The sequence below is a fragment of the Rhinopithecus roxellana genome, chromosome 12 (genome assembly GCF_007565055.1).
Source record: "Rhinopithecus roxellana isolate Shanxi Qingling chromosome 12, ASM756505v1, whole genome shotgun sequence".
Taxonomy (NCBI): Eukaryota; Metazoa; Chordata; class Mammalia; order Primates; family Cercopithecidae; genus Rhinopithecus; species Rhinopithecus roxellana.
Genome location: NC_044560.1, coordinates 15,445,001 through 15,465,523, shown reverse-complemented (window position 1 = coordinate 15,465,523; position 20,523 = coordinate 15,445,001). Strand labels below are relative to the sequence as shown.

General features: G+C 47.2%; 1 protein-coding gene across 1 annotated transcript; it reads right to left on the bottom strand.

The window, feature by feature from the left end:
• LIN28A (lin-28 homolog A) lies at positions 1–19,477 on the bottom strand. The gene is made up of 4 exons (XM_010380413.2): positions 19,378–19,477; positions 18,718–18,914; positions 4,176–4,360; positions 1–3,426 (listed from the first exon to the last, which is right to left on the bottom strand). The coding sequence occupies exons 1-4, from the start codon at positions 19,406–19,408 to the stop codon at positions 3,210–3,212; spliced, it is 630 nt and encodes a 209-aa protein (XP_010378715.1). The 5' UTR covers positions 19,409–19,477; the 3' UTR covers positions 1–3,209.
• Between the last annotated feature and the right edge of the window lie 1,046 nt (positions 19,478–20,523).

Below are 20,523 nucleotides of genomic sequence, written 5' to 3'. Positions count from 1 at the left end.
TGACAGTTTGAGTACCAATAAGTCTTTATTTATTCATTGTATTTTCCCAGGGAAAGGAGAAGGGAAGAGTCAGCATGTGTTAAAAAATGATTACAAAATGGGAAAGGAAGTACCCAGTACAGCAAAATCAACCATCAAATAAACACACCCCAGTGATGGGGTCACCAAAGCCCAAAGGGGCTCAGTCTCCTGCAGTTCAGGAATGAGGGAAAGGGATCAGGAAAAAGACAGACAGGTACAGGCTTTCCTACCCTCCCTCCCCATAAATTCAGGATTTTACACAAAGCTTTGGTTTCTAGCAGTAAACATGGAGTTACATTCGTTCGTCTCCTATTAAACAATCTTGTGGCCACTTTGACATAAGTTTCTAGCACCTGCATAAAAGTTCCTGAGTGACTTGGATATACATTCATATTCCCTTTCTTGGCCTCCTGACCCCACTTTCTACATGGAAGGCCCCCAATTGCATCTCTCTACTTTAGGATTAAAAATTAAGTAGGTTTGATCCATCCAAAACACAGCAGTGTCTTTTGTTTTGTTTTGTTTTGTTTTGTTTTTTGAGACGGAGTCTTGCTCTAGCCAGGCTGGAGTGCAGTGGTGCGATCTCGGCTCACTGCAGCCTCTACCTTGCGAGTAGCTGGGACTACAGGTATGCATCACCACACCCCGGCTAATTTTTTTGTATTTTAGTAGAGACAGCGTTTCACCGTGTTGGCCAGGATGGTTTTGAACTCCTGGCCTCGTGATCCGCCTGCCTCAGCCTCTCAACGTGCTGAGATTACAGGCGTGAGCCACTGTGCCCGGGCTACAGTGTTTGGCATGAATACATCAAGAAATGGTCGGCCCGGCGTGGTGGCTCATGCCTGTAATCCCATCACTTTGGGAGGCCGAGGTGGGCAGATCACCTGAGGTCAGGAGTTCCAGACCAGCTTGGACAACACGGTGAAACCCTGTCTCTATTAAAAATATGAAAATTAGCTGGGTGTGGTGGGCACCTGTAATCCCAGCTACTCAGGAGGCTGAGGCAGAATTGCTTGAACCCAAGAGGCAGAGGCTGCAGTGAGCCAATCATGCCACTCCACTCCAGCCTGGGTGACAGAGTGAGACGCCATCTTAAAAAAAAAAAAAAAAGAATTGGTAATGGTCTTGACTTAGGTGGTTGGGAACAAGGGATGGAGGGTTTTCCTAGCTTCAGGATTTTTGCATACATCGTTTAAGAGTTGTGGAGACACTCCGAGTGTTAAATGTGTATGAGTGTGGGTGTGTAAGTTTTCTTTTGGGAGTGAACAGAAAAGAGGACAGGGTAGAAGACAAGTTTTTAGGACAGAAGATCTGGTCTAATAGGTAATAGGGGAAGGGGAATACAAAAGAAAGGATGGTTCAAGATCCCCACTTTAAGAAGAGGGCCCCCCCAAACTAATGTTTCAGATCTTTTTGCCTGGTGCAGAACCTTCTGTCAAAGATGCTTTGGCTATTTTTCTCTCAATACAAAAAGAAGTTTGTAAACAAAACCCCCAAAGAACACGGAGAAAGACCAATACATTATATTTACACAAACTAGACCACCTAGCAATCAACTTAGTGAAGTCCTACAAAGCCCAGACAAATACAATAACTAAAGAGGGGGGGGCAGCGTTTAGGGGAGACAAGAACCCAGGATCAGACACACACCACCCAATGCGTTCTATTGCATTTGTCCCGTTTCAACACAGTGAGGTAGGTTTGCGGTGATCTCACAGCATGTAAACGAAACCCCCTTTTTCTCCTTTAGCTACCATGACACTATTAATCACTACTGCAGCAGGGCAGGACACAGGCCCCAGGCACCACAAAGCCGTCACTTGTGTGTCTCCCTGGAACCCGAGAATTTTGAAAGATTAAGGATCTTAGACCTTACTTCATATATCCATCCCTCGACAGCACAGGATTAAGTACAGGGGTATTAAAACTTGTCCTTGGCAACTCCAGTTTTACAAACACACACACCCTGTGGTGCATGGTAGGCCTAGCCTTATCTGGTGAAGAATGGATCTGGAGATGTAAAACACGTCCTGTGCCCTAGGATTAGACAACCCTCACCTAATCTTGGCTTGCTCTCTGGGCCTTTCACTTGGCCCAGCCTCTCCTAGCCTCTGTACCACCATTTCCTGTTTAGACTAATTCCCAATCTTCCAGTAGGAGGCAATCAAGTCATGGGGCAACCCAGTTAAAACCTAGTCTCCCATAAAACATTTTCAAGACAGAGGGGGTTTCAAGAGGACACTATGACAGAAAAGCCAGCTCTTATTGGCAAAAATGAGGTAGTTCAATAGGCTGTGCACTCCAAATAGTTGCTCTCCATGGTGGCAAAAACAACAAAAAGTATTCCTGCTGCGCAGACCTGGAGCTGCTGCCGGCTTATCCCTGAGATTGCTCATGTACCTGAGAACACAGTGCAGGAAATGAGGGCCTTAGATTAAAATATACAAAAATACAAAACCAGAATATTTATATTAAGGAAAAAAAGGTTAAAATGCACAAGATACGTCATTCGCACACAGCTAGTGCAGTTGGCATCCTGGAGAAAGTGGGATCCAAGGTGCAGTATCCAAGGGAGCAAATAAATAAAATCACATTGGCTCAGAATGGGGTGGGAGTGAGCACAGGAGCAGCAGGTCTGCAACTGTTCCCCCAAACACCCTTTTTGCCATCATCATTACCCATTGCTTGGGACAGTTGCCAGCACCCTATCCCAAAAGTGGGTATGAGGATGTAAGATGTGAAAAAAAAAACACTGCTTACTCCTGAGAGATTCCCTTCCACAGAATGTAGTGGCTTGGCTCCATGAATCTGGTCTTAATCATTTCACTCTGGCATGGGAATTATTGTATATCCTTCTTTAAAAGGAAAACAACTTCCCTATCCAGGCCACTTTCAAAAGCTGGAAATTCTGGGAATGGAGCCTCAGATAAAGTATGCAGGTTGCAGGGTAATTCCCCCATCCTGGTTGCCCCCAGAACCCTCACTTGCATTTGGACAGAGCATGGTTGGAGTTCCTTTGACTCACCCTTTCCCCCCACCTAGAGGAAAGAAAGAGTGATGGTGTGAACCCCAGCCTGAGATACATGGCAGTGCCAACTAGCCCCAATGCACCCTATTCCCACTTTCTCCACTCTGCCTGCTCCTCAAAACTTCCTGATAGCAAAAGAATAGCCCCCACCCATTGTGGCTCAATTCTGCGCCTCCGGGAGCAGGGCAGGGCTGTGGATTTCTTCTTCTTCCTCCCGAAAGCAAGTTGGCTTTCCCTGTGCACCAGGGCCCTGCTGGGCCTTCAGCGGACATGAGGCTACCATATGGCTGATGCTCTGGCAGAAGTGGCACTTCTTGGGCTGGGGTGGCAGCTTGCATTCCTTGGCATGATGGTCTAGACCTCCACAGTTGTAGCACCTAGTACAAAGCAAGATGGTAAAAGTAAGAGAAAGGAGCAAGAAGAGGCCAGATGATTCCCATGAATGAGGACACCTGGGCTGTGGTACAGGTTTGTCACTTACTTCCCAGAGACCAAACTTCCCACTTACAAAAGGAGAACTATTACTAAATGATCTCTTAAGTCCTTTCCACGTCTAATTGTCTAGGTGATCTCTTCAGATTCATGTCAACTTGAAAATACCAAGACACCAGAAATAGAAGTTACTGACCCCAACTAGGAACTGCAACTTGGAGGCTAGGAGAGATTCTTCCATACCCTTAATATAAGAGAAATTAAAGAAGCCAAATTATAGTATCTGTTCAGAGCTAAGGGGCTTTAAGACTAAGCAAGATTAAGGAAACCCGCCATTTGCAGACCTGGTAAAGCAGCAACAGATATAGATAATACTATCTTGTCCCATCATTTGCAAATCCGTGATCTCCTTTAATTCTAAAACCATCCTAGGATGTTAGTATCACTGCCCTCACTTAACAATTGAGGCTAGAGCCCACAGAGCAAACTTACTTGTCCCAAGTAGAAGCACTAAGTCACCCCCAGTGCCCTCCTCACCTACTGCCCTTGCCCACACCTATTGCGGGCGCTCAGCCTTCCAGATGCTGCCAGGGACCACAGGCTTCCCTTCGTGTTTTGCTGTGTGACCCAAAAGTGACAGGATTGGGAGACTGGGGATGCCCCAGCAACCTATAAGCTGCCTTCCAGTCCATACCTGTCTCCTTTTGATCTGCGCTTCTGCATGTTCTTCCCTTTTGGCCTCCTCTCACTCCCAATACAGAACACCCCACCAGGTCCGGTGACACGGATGGATTCCAGACCCTTGGCTGACTTCTTAAAGGTGAACTCCACTGCCTCACCCTCCTTCAAGCTCCGGAAACCCTCCATGTGCAGTTTACTCTGGTGAAGGGAAATAACATTAGTTTCCATTATTATACCAAAAGACCAGGAGCATTTATTCCTGTAGGGTAGGAATCAAATGTGATGGTACTCCTATTTTACTGGTAAGGAAACTGACTCAAAGAGTCACTACAATTACGAACAACAAAAGTCTACCAGTATGTTAACAAAAATCATAATTATATAAGCAGATGCCATGATATTTTATAGCTATTAAATTAAGAATTTAAAGTTCTTAATAAAATAGAACAGAGGGCCGGGCACGGTGGCTCACACCTATAATCCCAGCACTTTACGAGGCCGAGATGGGTGGATCCCCTTTGGTCAGGAGTTCGAGACCAGCTTGGCCAACATGGTGAAACACCGTCTCTACTAAAAATAAAAAAAAATTAGCCAGGTGTGGTGGTAGGCACCTGTAATCCCAGCTACTTGGGAGGCTGAGACAGGAGAATTGCTTGAACCCAGGAAGCAGAGGTTGCAGTGAGCCAAGATCATGCTATTGCACTCCAGCCTGGACAAGAGTGAGACTTTGTCTTAAAAAACAAAACAAACAAAGACAGAAAAATTTCTAAATATAAGCATTTGGAAGAAATCAACAAATACAAAATCATGAAATTTAAAGTGTCAAGCTATAGAGGTTGCAGTGAGCCGAGATGGCACCTTTGCACTCCAGCCTGGGCAACACAGCAAGACTTCGTCTCAAAAATAAATAAATAAATAAAATACAATAAAAATAGCTGGGCATGGTGGCTCAGCTGCATGCAGTGGCTTACGCCTGTAATCCCAGCACTTTGGGAGGCTGAAGCAGGTGGATCACGAGGTCAGGAGTTCAAGACTAGCCTGGCCAACATGTGAAACTGTGTCTCTATTAAAAATACAAAAATTAGTCGGGTGTGGTGGCAGGTGCCTGTAATCCCAGCTACTTGGGAGGCTGAGGCAGGAGAATTGCTTGAACCCTGGAGGTGGAGGTTGCAGTTAGCCAAGATCACACCACTGTACTCTAGTCTGGTCGACAGAGCAAGACTCAATCTCAAAAAAATAAATAAATAAAATAAAGTGTCACGCTATGAAGTACTGAAACATTCATTTTTCACATAATGCCTCACTTAGTATTTATACCATCATCAAAAGACCAAATAAATAGAATACTGGAAAAAATACAAAATCAAGTGGTATTTTTATAGCAAAGCAATATTATATGCCTTATTTAGAAAAAAAAAAAAAAAACCTCAAGATGCTCAATGATTTAAGAAACAATAATAATGGGCCAGGCGTGATGGCTCATGCCTGGTAATCCCAGCACTTTGGGAGGCCGAGGCAGGCGGATCACCTAAGATCAAGAGTTTGAGACCAGCCTAACCAACATGGAGAAACCCTGTCTCTACTACTAAAAATACAAAATTAGCCAGGCGTGGTGGTGGGCACCTGTAATCCCAGCTACTTGGGAGGCTGAGGTAGGAGAATCACTTGAACCTGGGAGGAGGGGGTTGCAGTGAGCCGAGATTGTGCCATTGCACTCTAGCCCGGGCAACAAGAATGAAACTTTGTCAAAAAAAAAAAAAAAAAGAAAAGAAAAGAAAAGAAAAGAAATCATAATAATAGCTGCAAAACATGTTAAACAAACAAACATAAATAAACAGAATAGGCCAGGCATCACCATGACTCATGCCTGTCTGTTATCCCAGCACTTGGGGGAGGCAGAGGTGAGCAGATCACATGAATCCAGGAATTCAACACCAGCCTGGCCTAAGTGGCAAAATGCCATCTCTACAAAAAATACAAAAATTAGCTGGGCATGGTACACAGACCTGTAATCTCAGCTACTCAAGAAGCTGAGGCAATCATTTGAACCCGGGAGGCAGAAGTTGCAGAGATGGCACCGCTGCACTCCAGCCTGGGTGACAGAGCAAGACGCTGTCTGGCTCACCCCTGTAATCCCAGCAGAGATGGGAGCATTGCTTGAGCCCATGGGGTGGAGTGAGCCGAGATTATGCTACTGCATTCCAGCCTGGGCAACAGAGTGAGACCCTGTCTCAGAAACAAACAAAAACACCAAAACCCTCAGAATACATTTAACAAGGTAAAAAGCCTATATGAGGAAAAAACTCAAATTATATTAACGGAAAAAATGAAAAAACATACCACGATCTTGGATTGGAAGATTCAGTGATTCTAAAGGCTATGAGAAAATATAAATTGCCAAGAATACCAGTTATTACAATTTAAATTGGATATCATCAGCAGCGTAGCAACTACAAAGCGAAAAACAGCAAATTTACAGTGGAGAAAACTGGCAGATAATACCCTAGTCAAGTTCTTTGCGTTTTGCTTTGCCTACAATGGGACACACATATCTCCTGATATGATGCACTAAGGACTTACGACTTTAAAAATGCACATCCTGAATCTAACCTTGAGGGAACATCAGACAAACTCAAACTGAGGGACATTCCTATAAAACAGGACTTCAAAAATGTCAAGGTCATAAAAAGACAAAGCCTGAAGAACTGAACAGTTCAATGCAATCCAAGATTCCAGATGGAATCTTGAAACAGAAAAAAAAATAGGACAATTGACAAAATTTGCATATGGCATATAGATAAATGTATCAGTGTTTAATTTCCTGATTATGATTAGTGTACTGAAATGATGTCGCCGGGCGCGGTGGCTCAAGCCTGTAATCCCAGGACTTTGGGAGGCCAAGACGGGCGGATCACGAGGTCAGGAGATCGAGACCATCCTGGCTAACACAGTGAAACCCCGTCTCTTCTAAAAAATACAAAAAAAAAGTAGCCGGGCGATGCGGCAGGCGCCTGTAGTCCCAGCTACTTGGGAGGCTGAGGCAGGAGAATGGCGTGAACCCGGGAGGTGGAGCTTGCAGTGAGCTGAGATCCAGCCACTGCACTCCAGCCTGGGCGGCAGAGTGAGACTCCGTCTCAAAAAAAAAAAAAAAAGAAAAGAAAATAAATAGCCGGGCGCGGTGGCTCAAGCCTGTAATCCCAGCACTTTGGGAGGCCGAGACGGGCGGATCACGAGGTCAGGAGATCGAGACCATCCTGGCTAACCCGGTGAAACTCCGTCTCTACTAAAAAATACAAAAAAACTAGCCGGGCGAGGTGGCGGGCGCCTGCAGTACCAGCTACTCGGGAGGCTGAGGCGGGAGAATGGCATAAACCCGGGAGGCGGAGCTTGCAGTGAGCTGAGATCTGGCCACTGCACTCCAGCCTGGGCGGCAGAGGGAGACTAGGTCTCAAAAATAAATAAATAAATAAATAAAATGATGTAAGATTGATATTCTCAGTCAGGCACAGTGGCTGATGCCTGTAATCCCCAGCACATTGGGAGGCCAAGATGGGTGAATTGCTTGAGCCCAGTAATTCGAGACCAGCTTGGGCAATATGGCAAAAACCTGTCTCTACAAAATAATACAAAAATGGGCCAGGCATTGTGGTGCATGCCTGTAGTCCCAGCTACTGGGGAGGCTGAGGTGGGAGGATCTCTTGAGCCCTGGAGGTGTAGGTTGCAGTGAAAAGAGATGGCATGACTGTGCTCCAGGCTGGGTGACAGAGTGAGACCCTGTCTCAAAAAAAAAGATCACTATTCCCATTCTTGGGAAATACGCACTGAAATATTTAGAGATAAAAGTGCTTACTGTCTCCAACTTACGGTTTTAAAAAATAAAATAAAACTATCTGTACCAAGATAAAGAATGATAAAGCAAAGGGGGAAAATGTTAAGAGTTGATGAATCTGGGTAAAGGTTATGTGGGAGCATTGGGTATTGTTCTTGCAGCCTTTTTAAAGTTTGAAATTATATCAAAATAATGTTACCAAAAGACAGTATAACCCAAGCAGATGGATCAGAGGATTAAAATGGAAAATCACAGAGAGATCTGAGAATACATGGAGAAATCAATAAGCAAGCAAAATAATTCAATAAATGCTGCTATAAAAATTAATAATCCATTTGGAAAGGAAGCCATATTCCTACACCTTGTATGATACACATGCAAAATACATTTCAGAGGATTTAAACACCTCATTGTTAAGAAAAATACTGAAAAGTTAAGACAGATAATCAGACTGGTAAAACTACAAAAATATACCATAAATCACTAAGAAAAAAGAATTATACAACATAATATAAGTAGATATCAGTAGGAAGTCTTAGCATGACACATATATTCAGTATCTCATTACTGGTTTAAAAAAATTGGAAATAACCTACCGGTTTATTTGTAGTTGCTACGCTGCTGACGATATCCAATTTAAATGGTAATACCTGGTATTCTTGGCAATTTATATTTTCCCATAGCCTTTAGAATCACTGAATCTTCCAATCCAAGATTGTGGTATGTTTTTTCATTTTTTCCTTTAATATAATTTGAGTTTTTTCCTCATATAGGCTTTTTACCTTGTTAAATGTACCGGTTGAATAAATATGGTACATCTATAATAATGAATACCATGCAGCCATTAAAAACAACATGTGGTTTGTTCACAGCCACATTTTGGTACCTGAAATAATGCCTAGCACATTTTTGAAAGAATTAATGAACCAGGAGGCAGATTTTTAATCATTCAGCTGAGAAAGATAACCACAGTATTGTTAAAGAAAAAACACAAAGCAAGATTTAGAACAATATGTATGGAATAATCCCATTAGAACACTGCATATTTGTACCAAAATTTAAGGACACTGATATTTATAAAGCAGTTAGCAAACAGCCAGCAGCCACCAAGAAAAAAAAAAAAAAAAAAGTAGTTATTCATACAGCTAGTTCTGTAGCAAAGCCAGAGTCAGATGACCCAGACTTCCTGATTTAAAGCTCAGAGCTCATTCTATCATTCTATCATGCCACTTACTGCACCACCAACTTGACATTAGTGGAAGTGATAGCATCTCAGACCCTACCCGGAATAGACTTCATTACAGCTTCATCTATTTTAGTAAAACAACAGTGTCAAATATGTCAACAAGGAGTAGTCGTCATAGAAAATGGAGAAGCAAAAGGGATCGCTGTGCACCTACCTAGTCCTGGCTCAAGGGAACATGAGTAAGTAGCATTAGTATTTTATGCTGGTGACTTGGGCGGGGGGGGGGGGGGCGGGAATATTCCAAACTGGAACTTAGATGAAGCATGCTCTTCATCAAGATGGGAACTACAGATTCCTCATCACTTCATTTTTTTTTTTTTCTTTTGAGACAGAGTCTCGCTCTGTCGCCCAGGCTGAAGTGCAGTGACGTGATCTCAGCTCACTGCAACCTCCACATCCTGGGTTTAAGCGATTCTTCTGCCTCAGCCTCTGGAGCAGATAGAACTACAGGCACACGCCACCACACCCTGCTAATTTTTGTATTTCTAGTAGAGACGGGGTTTCACCTTATTGGCCAGGCTGGTCTCAAACTCCTGACCTCATGATCCGCCCACCTCGGCTTCCCAAAGTGCTGGGATTACAGGCATAGCCACCGTGCCTGGCCAAATTTTTGTTGTAAGATGATATTGCGGGCTGGGTGCAATATCTCTCTTGCTGTTGCACAGTAACCACCCTGACTTTAAAGTTAAATTTGTAAGGTTGAGCATGGTGGCTCACAACTGTAATCCCAGCAATGTGGATGGCTGAGGCAGGTGGATCCTGAGCTTGAGGCTCAGGAGTTGGAGACCAGCCTGGGCAACATGGCAAAACCCTGTTCTCTACAAAATAATACAAAAATTAGCTGAACATGGTGATATGTGCCTGTGGTACCAGCTACTTGGGAGGCTGAGGTAGAAGGATCGCTTGAATCCGGGAGGCAGAGGTTGCAGTGAGCTGAGATCGCGCCACTGCACTCCTGCCTGGGTGACAGAGCAAAAATCCATCTCAAAAAATAAAAATTATATTAGATTTGACTTATTTTTTATTGAGCTAGGTGGGACAAGAGATGCAATTAGTGGGTGAGTTGGGAGGTCTTAGAGGAGCCAGACCAAGAGCCTTCTGGACCCAGGCAATTCCAGCTTCACTCACTTGCCCAGCTTGTCTTAGGCTGGGACACTCTTAGTTCTAGCTGTGATTCAGGAGGTAAATGGTTAAGAACAAGGGTTGATTGAGTCTGAGGGCCTGTTCCCTCCTTTCTTTAATCATCTATAAAATGGAGTAAATACTAATTTTATGGTAGTGCTGTGAGGTTTTATGCATGAAAAGTAGTTAGCACTTCGCCTGCCACACATAAATCCTCAGGGAGTGGCAATTATCAACCTCTTCAGACTGGATGGGGTGGGTTAACAGAGAGAACTAAGTGCCAGGCATCTGGTTTTATCCTAACTAGCTGTAGAAACTCAGAAGAATATCCCCTCTCTGAGCCCCAGTTTACTGGAGAGTAACACCTTCCTCTATGGACACCTCATAGGCTTATTTTAAAAGGATCATATAAATGGGGACATGCAACAAGAAATTGACTAGTCCTCTCAGGTCACTCACTGCATCACTGGAGGATCTGAGGTCTAAGACTTTTACAGAGTGAACCCCCACCCCTGCAGGCATCTCAGTGTAACCGGCTGGCCAAGATTTAAACCGGTGGTCTCCAGGGTTGGCTCCCTGCCCTCCTCCCCCGCCCCTTTCTAAAACACATAGTTTGAATTCCTCTCTTATCAGATAGGTAATCAGCGTGCAGCCCCACAGAGCCAGCCTCCCAGGGCCTGCATCTGAAAAGCGCCTGAAATTCTTGTACCACCCCCATTCCACCCCCAACCACACACAAAGCAGGGCCCTGCCCCTTTCCCCATCCCCTCCAAAAAGAAAAGACCTTTGGGGGAGGGGCATGGCCTGAGCTCCCCCAATAGAGCCCAGCCCCAGGAAACAAAGAGTTGACACTGGCTGGTTCTGGTGGTCAGATTCCTGGAGTTCCAAGGCGCAGATCCCTCTTGCATCCCCCTCTCCCTCCTCCCCACATTCAATAGTTTCTTCCTTCCTCTCCAAGTTGGGGTTATGGTCACGGTAAGAGAACTAGATGTAGAAAATCCTTCCTTCCCCAAGCAGTCTTGCCAAAGTCACCATCAGCAGCCATCTTCCCTTCTCTGGCTTGCCCACTGCCCACTTCATGGATAGAACCAAACAGGACCACCTCCCCTTGGGTCTCTTCAGTCCAATCCTCAATTATTGATTCAGATAAATTGTTTTAAAGGGGAGGGGGAGAGGAGGCATAACTCACATCATCCTTTCCCAATTTCTTCAAGTTAGGACAGTGGGGAGCCTACATGGGCCTACTGTGTTGGGGGAATGTGGCATCAGACAACAGAAAGTATTTTTTTCTTTTTTTGATGGCAGGGAAGGAAGCTCTCCAGTTAAAGTACTTAGGCCTTCTGATCCCTTCTTAATACCTCAGTAATTGCCTGCCTTACCCTATACAGCCCACACCAAGTACCTCATCTCAGCATCAATTTATGCCTTTACAAGTTTAGAGTTAGAATGAGCCTTAGGGTTTACTTAGGAAATGTGGAGTTAAAAACAAAACAAAACATTATAAAAGAAAAAAAAGTATGAACAAAAAAAAAAAAAAAGAAAAAAAAAACCACACAGGAACCTAAGTGTCCCTCTTTCTACATAAGTGGCAACAGAATTCCAGCAGTTGTAGCACAACTGCTACAGTTGTGCAGATTAAAGCTGGGGTTCTTGGCTCTTCTGCAAGAGGCTATTCCAGCTCTTCTTCCAGGGCCCTTCCAGCCGAAGATTACATAGTGCACGTCTCAACCTCAGTTCTCGGTTCCTAGCTTACACAAGCATTTGTTGAATGTCTATGTACTATGCAAAATAACTGTTACTAATTGATGCTTACTGTAGGCTAAGTGGCATTCTAACCACTTTACACGTTGCAACTCACTTAACCCTTGTATCAAACTGGTGCAGTGGGGTGTTATGAAGACCCTCATGTTACAACATGAGGACATGGAGTCAGAGGGGTTAATAAGCACCTTGGTTAAAGCTGCAGTAAGAGGCAAGAGCTGAGCTGAATGCAGCTGGCCTAACTCTCACCAATGCAATTCAATATGATGCAAGTCACATATATAATTGAAAACTTTCTAGTAGCTACGTTTAAAAACGCATCTGATGAAAGTAATTATAGTGACTCAGTCCTGTGGTGTCACATCCCTATCTTGCTTCATTCCTGGTGGTAAGATATGGTAAGTAGGAAACCAACCGGTTCTCCCAGAAGCAGTTATTTGATGGTGTGTGTGTGTCAAGGAGGGTGGTGAAAGGGGTGTCTGGAACCTAAGGCTTCAGGCAGCCAATCCCTCTGATCCCCTCTGCTCAGCCACAGCCAGGCCCTGTAGTGCCTGCCTGGAGTTCTCCACCAGATGGCGCTGCTCAGCCTGTCTGGCCAAAGGTAAGCCCCAGGGCGCCTATGTCAGGAGGTACTGAGTAGCTAGCTACCTGGTCTGGGCTGTGAACAAGTGTTCAGGTAGATTTATCTCCACAGCTCCTTAGGGCAGTCATCTTGTCCTCCACGTCCCACCCTGGCCCCACCCAACCACCTGCTCTATCAGGGATAAGAATGAAAGGTTCCTAGACTTTTAGGCCAGAAACTCAGTTCTTACAGTCTACTGCTTAGAAAAGTCAAGTCTTGTCTAAATTAAATAACTCTATGCTGGGCCAGTCGCGGTGGCTCACGCCTGTAAACCCAGCACTTTGGGAAGCCTAGACGGGCGGATCATCACGAGGTCAGGAGTTCAAGACCAGCCTGGCTAACATGGTGAAACTTTGTCTCTACTAAAAATACAAAAAATTAGCCGGGCATGGTGGCAGGTGCCTGTAATCCTAGCTACTTGGGAAGCTGAGGCAGGAGAATCGCTTGAACCCGGGAGGCAGAGGTTGCAGTGAGCCCGGGCTGTGCCACTGCACTCCAGCCTGGGTAACATAGATTCCGTCTCAAAAACAAAACAAAACAGAAAAAAACCTCCACACTGAGATCATGTTAAATAAGTCTCTATCAACTGTGTATTCTCCCCCAACTCCTTTGATCTCCCACTCTGACTATGTGGCCAGTGGTTGATACTCATGCCTGCAGGAAGAGAGGAAAGGTAGTTTTACCTAGGGCAGTTACTCCAAAAAACAATAATTCCAGTAGAATGTGATTAGCAATGTTAAAGAAACTAAATGGCCATGGTGAATGTTACTGAAAACCACTTGTAAGGCAGGCAGCAGTGTCAACAACCACAGGGTAGAAACTTCCCATATTTGAAGCTTTGTTCAGGACGGTGTCACAGCCTTTACTTTACACTATCACCGGGCACGGTGGCTCATGCCACCCAGCACTTTGCAAGTCCCAGGCAGGTGGATCACTCGAGGTCAGAAGTTTGAGACCAGCCTGGACAACATGGTGAAACCCTGTCTCTACTAAAAATACTAAAATTGGCTGGGCATAGTGGTGTATGTCTGTAATCTCAGCTACTTGGGAGGCTGAGGCAGGAGAACTGCTTGAACCCAAAAAGTCGGAAGTTGCAGTGAGCCAAGTTAGTGCCACTGCACTCCAGCCTGGGTGACAGAGCAAGACTCCATCTCAAAAAATAAAAATAAAAGACATTGTCTAGAAGCATGTCTCAGAAAGAAGAGGACCCCAGAAGATTCCACAATGTGTTCAGGAAACTTCCTACCTCTCTACCAACTTTCTGAAAAATCAAGTTAATTTATTTTTAAGCTGCCTTTTCCTATTAGGAGAGAAATAAATCATGGATGACCACTAAATCTGTGACTCCCACTCTATCAACAAAAACGAGAGGAACATCTCTGGGCTCAGAGTTGTGATCTACTGACATTCACTCCACAAACTTTCATAGTGCTATATTGTGCCCAGGCCATATAGCCAGCCCAGAAAGCGAAAGATCTCTGCCAACATGGACCCCAGACTGCTAAGTGTACTTCTGATTCACCAAGGTCCTCAAGATGCCCCTTTTCTTATTCATTCCTCAGCCCACCGAGTGCATACTAGAAAATTAACCAGGCAGCTAAGTTCCTCCCTGCAAAGAGCCTATGGGTTACATAGAGAAGGGTATAAGAGCAGTACATCAATAACTAGATACGAGGTGAGCAATCAGAGGTGCAGTGTTACAAACCAGGAGGAAAGATCTTGTATATTTCCCCACTCGCCTCCACAACCCTGCCAGCAAACCCAGCTGTTCTAACCTAGACCCTGAATAAGATTGCTCTTACCACCTCCTCACTCATGGCTTCCAGAAAAGCAGGCCACGTGGCTTCAGGGCAATTTCAGCAGTTTGTCTAGGTATTAAAAACTTTTTCTCCTAAACCAACTTGGTCCCTTGGTCAAATATGGGCTTTTCTTTTGACTCCAAGTCTTCTAATATAGCATTTTAGCCAGAAAGTCAATTTAAACATATTTGAGATTTAAACATATCTGGGTCCTGAGGAACTATGGGAAATCAGGGAATTTTTCTTTTTTCCAAATTTTTATAAATCTTGAGAGTTTGCAAATTGAACCACAGGAAACATGAGTTACACCAAAACTCTTAAAATGGCCCAAAATGAGGATTTTTGAATTCTTGATGAATCTCAGGGGAATAGTTGACAGTTTAGCTTTCTTGCTCCAGCTTTCCTGTATAGCTATGTTTCTCAAGCAGGGATGAGACTTTGACTCCAAGGGGACATTTGAAAATGTATGGAGATGAGGCCGGGCGCGGTGGCTCAAGCCTGTAATCCCAGCACTTTGGGAGGCCGAGACGGGTGGATCACGAGGTCAGGAGATCGAGACCATCCTGGCTAATACCGTGAAACCCCGTCTCTACTAAAAAATACAAAAAACTAGCCGGGCGACGAGGTGGGCGCCTGTAGTCCCAGCTACTCGGGAGGCTGAGACAGGAGAATGGCGTGAACCCGGGAGGCGGAGCTTGCAGTGAGCTGAGAGCCGGCCACTGCACTCCAGCCTGGGCGGCAGAGCAAGACTCCGTCTCAAAAAAAAAAAAAAAAAAAAAAACTAGCCGGGCGAGGTGGCGGGCGCCTGTAGTCCCAGCTACTCGGGAGGCTGAGGCAGGAGAATGGCGTAAACCCGGGAGGTGGAGCTTGCAGTGAGCTGAGATCCGGCCACTGCACTCCAGCCTGGGCGACAGAGCGAGACTCCGTCTCAACAAAAAAAAAAAAGAAAAGAAAAGAAAAGAAAATGTATGGAGATGTTTTTGATTGTCACACCTGAGATGCAACTGGCCTCTAGTGAGTAGAGACCAGCAATACTGCAGTACATCCTGTAATGCATAGGACAGACTCCCCAGAACAAATTATCCTGCTCAAAACATGTCAATAGTGCTGAGATCGAGAAACTAATTTAAGGGCTTGCTATCTGTTTCCCTAACTCTAGAGACAGGCAGATTTCTAAATCTAAAGATGTGTACCTAAAGAGTTGTTATAGAAATCTCTTTGCTTTGTGTTTTGTTATTGTTTTGTTTAGTTTTTGGCTAGGGGATGGGCTTTTTCCCCCACTCATCTACTCTTGAAGAGGATATTACAGCATTTGGGAGAGAGCATAAGAACATTAGTTAACAGGGCATTGGGATCCTAATAACCCCAACTTTGGAAGGGAAAAGAAAATGTTTTTAAATTGCCTTTCCCCCTTCCTCTTCACTTGCAAAAGGGCTTCCTGACGCCCTCCCTCTGGTAGATGCTATCTTAGGACAATTACCTTCCCACCAGCCCACCCTAACCCCAGGGTGCCCAACCCCAGCAGCCGAAGAATGGGAAGTTTTGTTAAAGATTTCTTACTCTGCTTCGGGAACACTTTCCTCCCCCAGTAAACAATTTATCCTGTGTTTACTAAATTCCTTTACCATTAGATTTCCAGAGAGTCATTTCTAACCACAAGTGCAGAAGAGCCAGGCGCAGTAGCTCACGCCTGTAATCCCAGCATTTTTGGAGGCTGAGATGGGCAGATCACCTGAGGTCGGGAGTTCAAGACCAGCCTGACCAATATGCAGAAACCCCATCTCTACTAAAAATACAAAAAATTAGCCGGGCATGGTGGCACATGCCTGTAATCCCAGCTACTCGGGGAGGCTGAGGCAGGAGAATCGCTTGACCTGGGAGGTGGAGGTTGCTCTGAGCAGAGATCATGCCATTGCACACCAGCCTGGGCAACAAGAGCCAAACTCCGTCTCAAAAAAGGCAAAAACCAGAAAACAAAAAACAAGTGCAAAGACTGGAATCACTAATCTAACTTACCGCTAAGGTGGGGTTGGAGGACCCCTGACCCAAGCCCTGCCGGCATGCTACCATTATCAGAGCTACCAGGTAAAGGTTCAGGGAATCTCCACCCATCTTTGTGCTTTCTGAGTAGAATGGGAAGAGCTGGGGATTAGAGAGACAAATTCTTAGTTCTCTTCCAGCTCAGCTCCCTCTTGACAACTTACTCAACTGTGGGTTCCTGGATGTTCCAAGAGCCTAAAATCCAGAGTATTTCCAAGCCAGTACATCTGACCCAGCAGTGTAGACTCAATGCATGCTCTATGCCATCCAATAGTTTCCCAATTGCTCTAGATCCTAAGGCGAAGCCTGCTAGGCCCAAGTCCCCATTTGCTCAAAAAACAAAACCAAACAAAAAAACACCTTCCTTGGGGTATGTATATCACCAAGGAACCCAAAAGATGAGGGGATACATTCCCCTCAGCCCCTCCCTATCTGGCAGCCTTTGGATGGGAGATGAGAAAACGTTGGGTCTGACTCTTTTATTCCAGCCTCCCAAAGTTGGGGGAGCTGTCCAGTCCCCAGACCAGGAAAGATTTTAATCTCTTTGTGATCAGATAAATGGGAGAGTGGGGGAGGCTTGCTACCCTGCTGAGGAGGGCCATTCAAAGCTGGTTCCTGTAATAAAGTGATTTAATAGATCTAAAGAGGCCAATTCCCTTCTTTCTCCCACAATTACTTCCTGTGGGTTATCATTCACATATGTAAATGAGACAGAGAAGGGAGAAAAGCCACCAGTGGGAAACTAGCTGTCTAATGGGGGGTTGGGGGGATCAGGATGCTGCAAGGGGTCAGCTCAGTATCCTGTCCTCTTGGCAGATGTTCAAGTAGCCCACTGACCCCATGGCCCCAACACTAAGTGGTGGCTCCCCATCTCTCTGCATCTATTCCCCTCGTTTGTTCCTCACTGAAGGCTGTGCTCAAAGACGTGCCTGCTGCCTCCAACTAGTCCATACAGCATCTCCCTTCCCCACCCCTCCCCCCAAGAATGCCATCCCTCAGGCTCCAACCCTTAATCCCCACATCCTCCTTTCCCCTCCCCCACACCTCCTAAAGCCAACCTCCCTTAAGTAACCCCTCCCTGCCCGGCCTGGGTGTCAACCTACACGATCTGGGATTAGCAATTTCTTCTTTCCAGATCCAGCCGCAAACCTCCAAAGATGGAAGGGCCACAGGCAGCAAGCAACTTCCTTTCCATGGTCTTTATGGGTAGCTGGTGGCCCAGGACCACCAGAATGCCTCTAGGATATTCAGGAAGGGGAAGCCTGGGAGGAGGGAGACCTGAAGTCTCTGGCTCCTTGTTTGAGGCCAGGAATGTTGAGACAGCAATCAATGGCTGTCTGGGGCCATAAATGCCAAGCGGAGAATAGGTCCAGAGGCCAGCCTCCCTCCACCCCCTGCCCTGCGACACTGAATTTCACCCCCTACTGTGCTGCCCTGCTTTAACTGAGAACTTGGGGTTGTGACCTATCCACTTCCCTCCCAGCCTGGCCCAGGAATGTAAGGAAGGCCAGGGCTTCTTGGGTTTTCCTTCTTCACGGGAACTGGACAGCAAAGACCCCAGTCCTGAGCTTACAAGCTCCCACGTGGATCCTTCAGGGATCTGCCAAACCCAGTTTTCAGTGATCAGCCAGGTGAGATCTGCATTAAAAAGGGGATGAGGCTGACTTCTTGGCTTTATGCCCCTTGGGTCCAGTAGCCAGTTGCCCTCACTCTCTCCCGCCTTCTGAGCTCCATTCAGACGTTGGAAGCGCTGGGCGCCCGGCTCGGGCCCGGCATGTGCTTCCCTGGCCGGCCTGCTCGCCCTCCCCCCACCGCCAAGCACAATACAACCTTAGTTTCTGCCACATGGGGTCACCTCCCTGCCCCCTGCCCCTTCCCAGGGGAAAGAGGTAATAGACACGTGGTGAGCCGGAGGGGTTCCCGGAAGGGGGCGGGGGTGCTGATAATTGGTGCTGCCTCCAACTACTCCCCCCGAGATAGTTAACAGGGACTCAGAATTAGGGTGCCGAAGCAAAGACAGGGACGCATAATGAGGGCTCCCGAAGGCCCTCAATTCAACAGCGAGCCCGGAGCCCACCCGTGGATCTGTGCGCCTAGACGCCCTTCCCTGGACAAAGTTACCGGAATCAGTCTCACCTGGTGCACAAAGACGTCCACTGGGGGGTCGAGCGCGACCCCGGCGCGGGCGGTCATGGACAGGAAGCCGAACCCCATGCGCACGTTGAACCACTTACAGATGCCCGCACCGTGCAGCAGCTGAGGCTCGTCAGCCGCCCGGGCCGCGTCCTCCGGCGCCTCCTCGGGTGCCTCTTCTGCCGCCTTGGCGCAGCCACCTAGAGAGGGGGGGGGCCGGGCACTCAGCTGGGGGGCACGGAATCGGAAGGCCGTCTCGGGCTCCAGGCAGGGAGACCCGAGTGTCCAACCCCACAAGTGGACAGTCAGGAGGGGGCAGCTACCAAGGAACAGAAGAGAAGAAACCTATCCCGGTCGCCTCCCGTGCTCCCCTAGCGTACACCGGGACAGTGGTGCCCCGAAAGTTTTGCTCCTCTTCCCACAGTGCGTTTCCCGGAGACTCATGGCGGGACAAACCTCTCCCCTCCATCCACCCACGTAGTCTGGCGCGCACGCCACTGGAACACCAAGGTTCCTTGCTCCAGAGACGGCCCTATGAAGCAGGAGGCCGCACCGTCTTGGGGTCCTTTGGGCAGCCTTGGAGTCAGTTCTCCACCTTCCTTCTACGTGGCTCCTGGCCGCCCCTGCATCCTAAGGTGTCCCCGCTAAGTCCCGAGCTCGAACCTGCAAACTGCTGGTTGGACACGGAGCCCATGGTCGTCGGCTGAGCCCGTGGCCCCGGGCCCCTGGTCGGGCGGCTGCTGGCCCCGGAGAAGTCCGAAGGCAAAGGGGTGGTTCGGAGAAGAGGCTGCTACATCTTCCCCCGCACAATAGCGGTGGGAGGGCCCACGGCTTTTCAAAGGCTCCCAAATTCTAAAAGACAATGACCCAACCCCCCGCGGGCAGCCCCCTCCCCTCCCCTCCCTCTCCTTTCCCCTCCCTTTCCCTCCAGCTCCAGCTCCGGCCCTCCCCCACTGCTCCGGTCTCTGACACCTCTGGGGTGTCCCTTCTCAGAACCTTGAGGTTTGACACCCCCTCCCCACACACACATCTGGAGATGGGGCTGTCTGCTCTAGAAGGCTTGAGTACCCCGGAATTTGGGATCCTGCGTTTTGGACTCAATAGGGGTCCCCAAAGCAGATACAGGTGGGGGACCTGGTTGGGGGGGTAGTTTTAAAACCACGTGACTGCTCCCACACACACACCACCCCCACCCCCCGCGCAGATAATTATACATTCCAGAGAGTTGGGGGAGGGAGGTGTGAGCCTGGTGGCGCTGGCCAATCAGAAACACAAACCACCTGTCAAGGGAGAAATGAATGGGCCCTCCCCCTCCCCCAGCTCTTGAGCGCCCCTCCCCCTCTCTTCCCCCTCAGGCCTCTGAGCTGACCCGGCTGCTTGGCGCTGACCCGCTCTCACCCCCCACCCCCGTGTGCTTAGATAGACCTGGAGTTCTGGACACTAGGAAGCCCGGGATGGGGGAGCAGGGGAGAGGCTGGGGACACACAGGCCTGGTCTGTCCTGACCAAAGCGCTGCCTTCCAAAGTCTGTCTGCCTCTGACTACATCTGAATGTCTGCCTCCCAGAGTTTCTGATACAATTTTTCTGGGCCTCCCCCAGTTAGAAAAAAGAAAGTGCTCTTAATTGATTCGTTGTAAATAATTCTTCCTTCTTTCCTCCCTCTAAACCTGTGTGTCTAAAGTTAGCCCCAGGTAAGCTCCCTGAAGAGCAGGAGGAACCCAAAGAGTCTTGAAGCTGTTTCTCCGCCAGCTGCCTTCTTGTCCGACCCCCACCCCATCCCCATCCACTGCTGAGAGAGGGACTGGGTGG

What these genes read in the sequence shown, in the direction of transcription:
- LIN28A (XM_010380413.2), bottom strand. Translation starts at nt 19,408, where the DNA reads ATGGGCTCCGTGTCCAACCAGCAGTTTGCAG. An exon ending in GTCCAACCAGCAGTTTGCAG is followed by an intron (nt 18,915 to 19,377) that starts GTTCGAGCTCGG and finishes CCCCCTCTCTAG; the next exon opens with GTGGCTGCGCCAAGGCGGCA. An exon ending in CGCAGATCAAAAGGAGACAG is followed by an intron (nt 3,427 to 4,175) that starts GTATGGACTGGA and finishes GCTTTGTACTAG; the next exon opens with GTGCTACAACTGTGGAGGTC.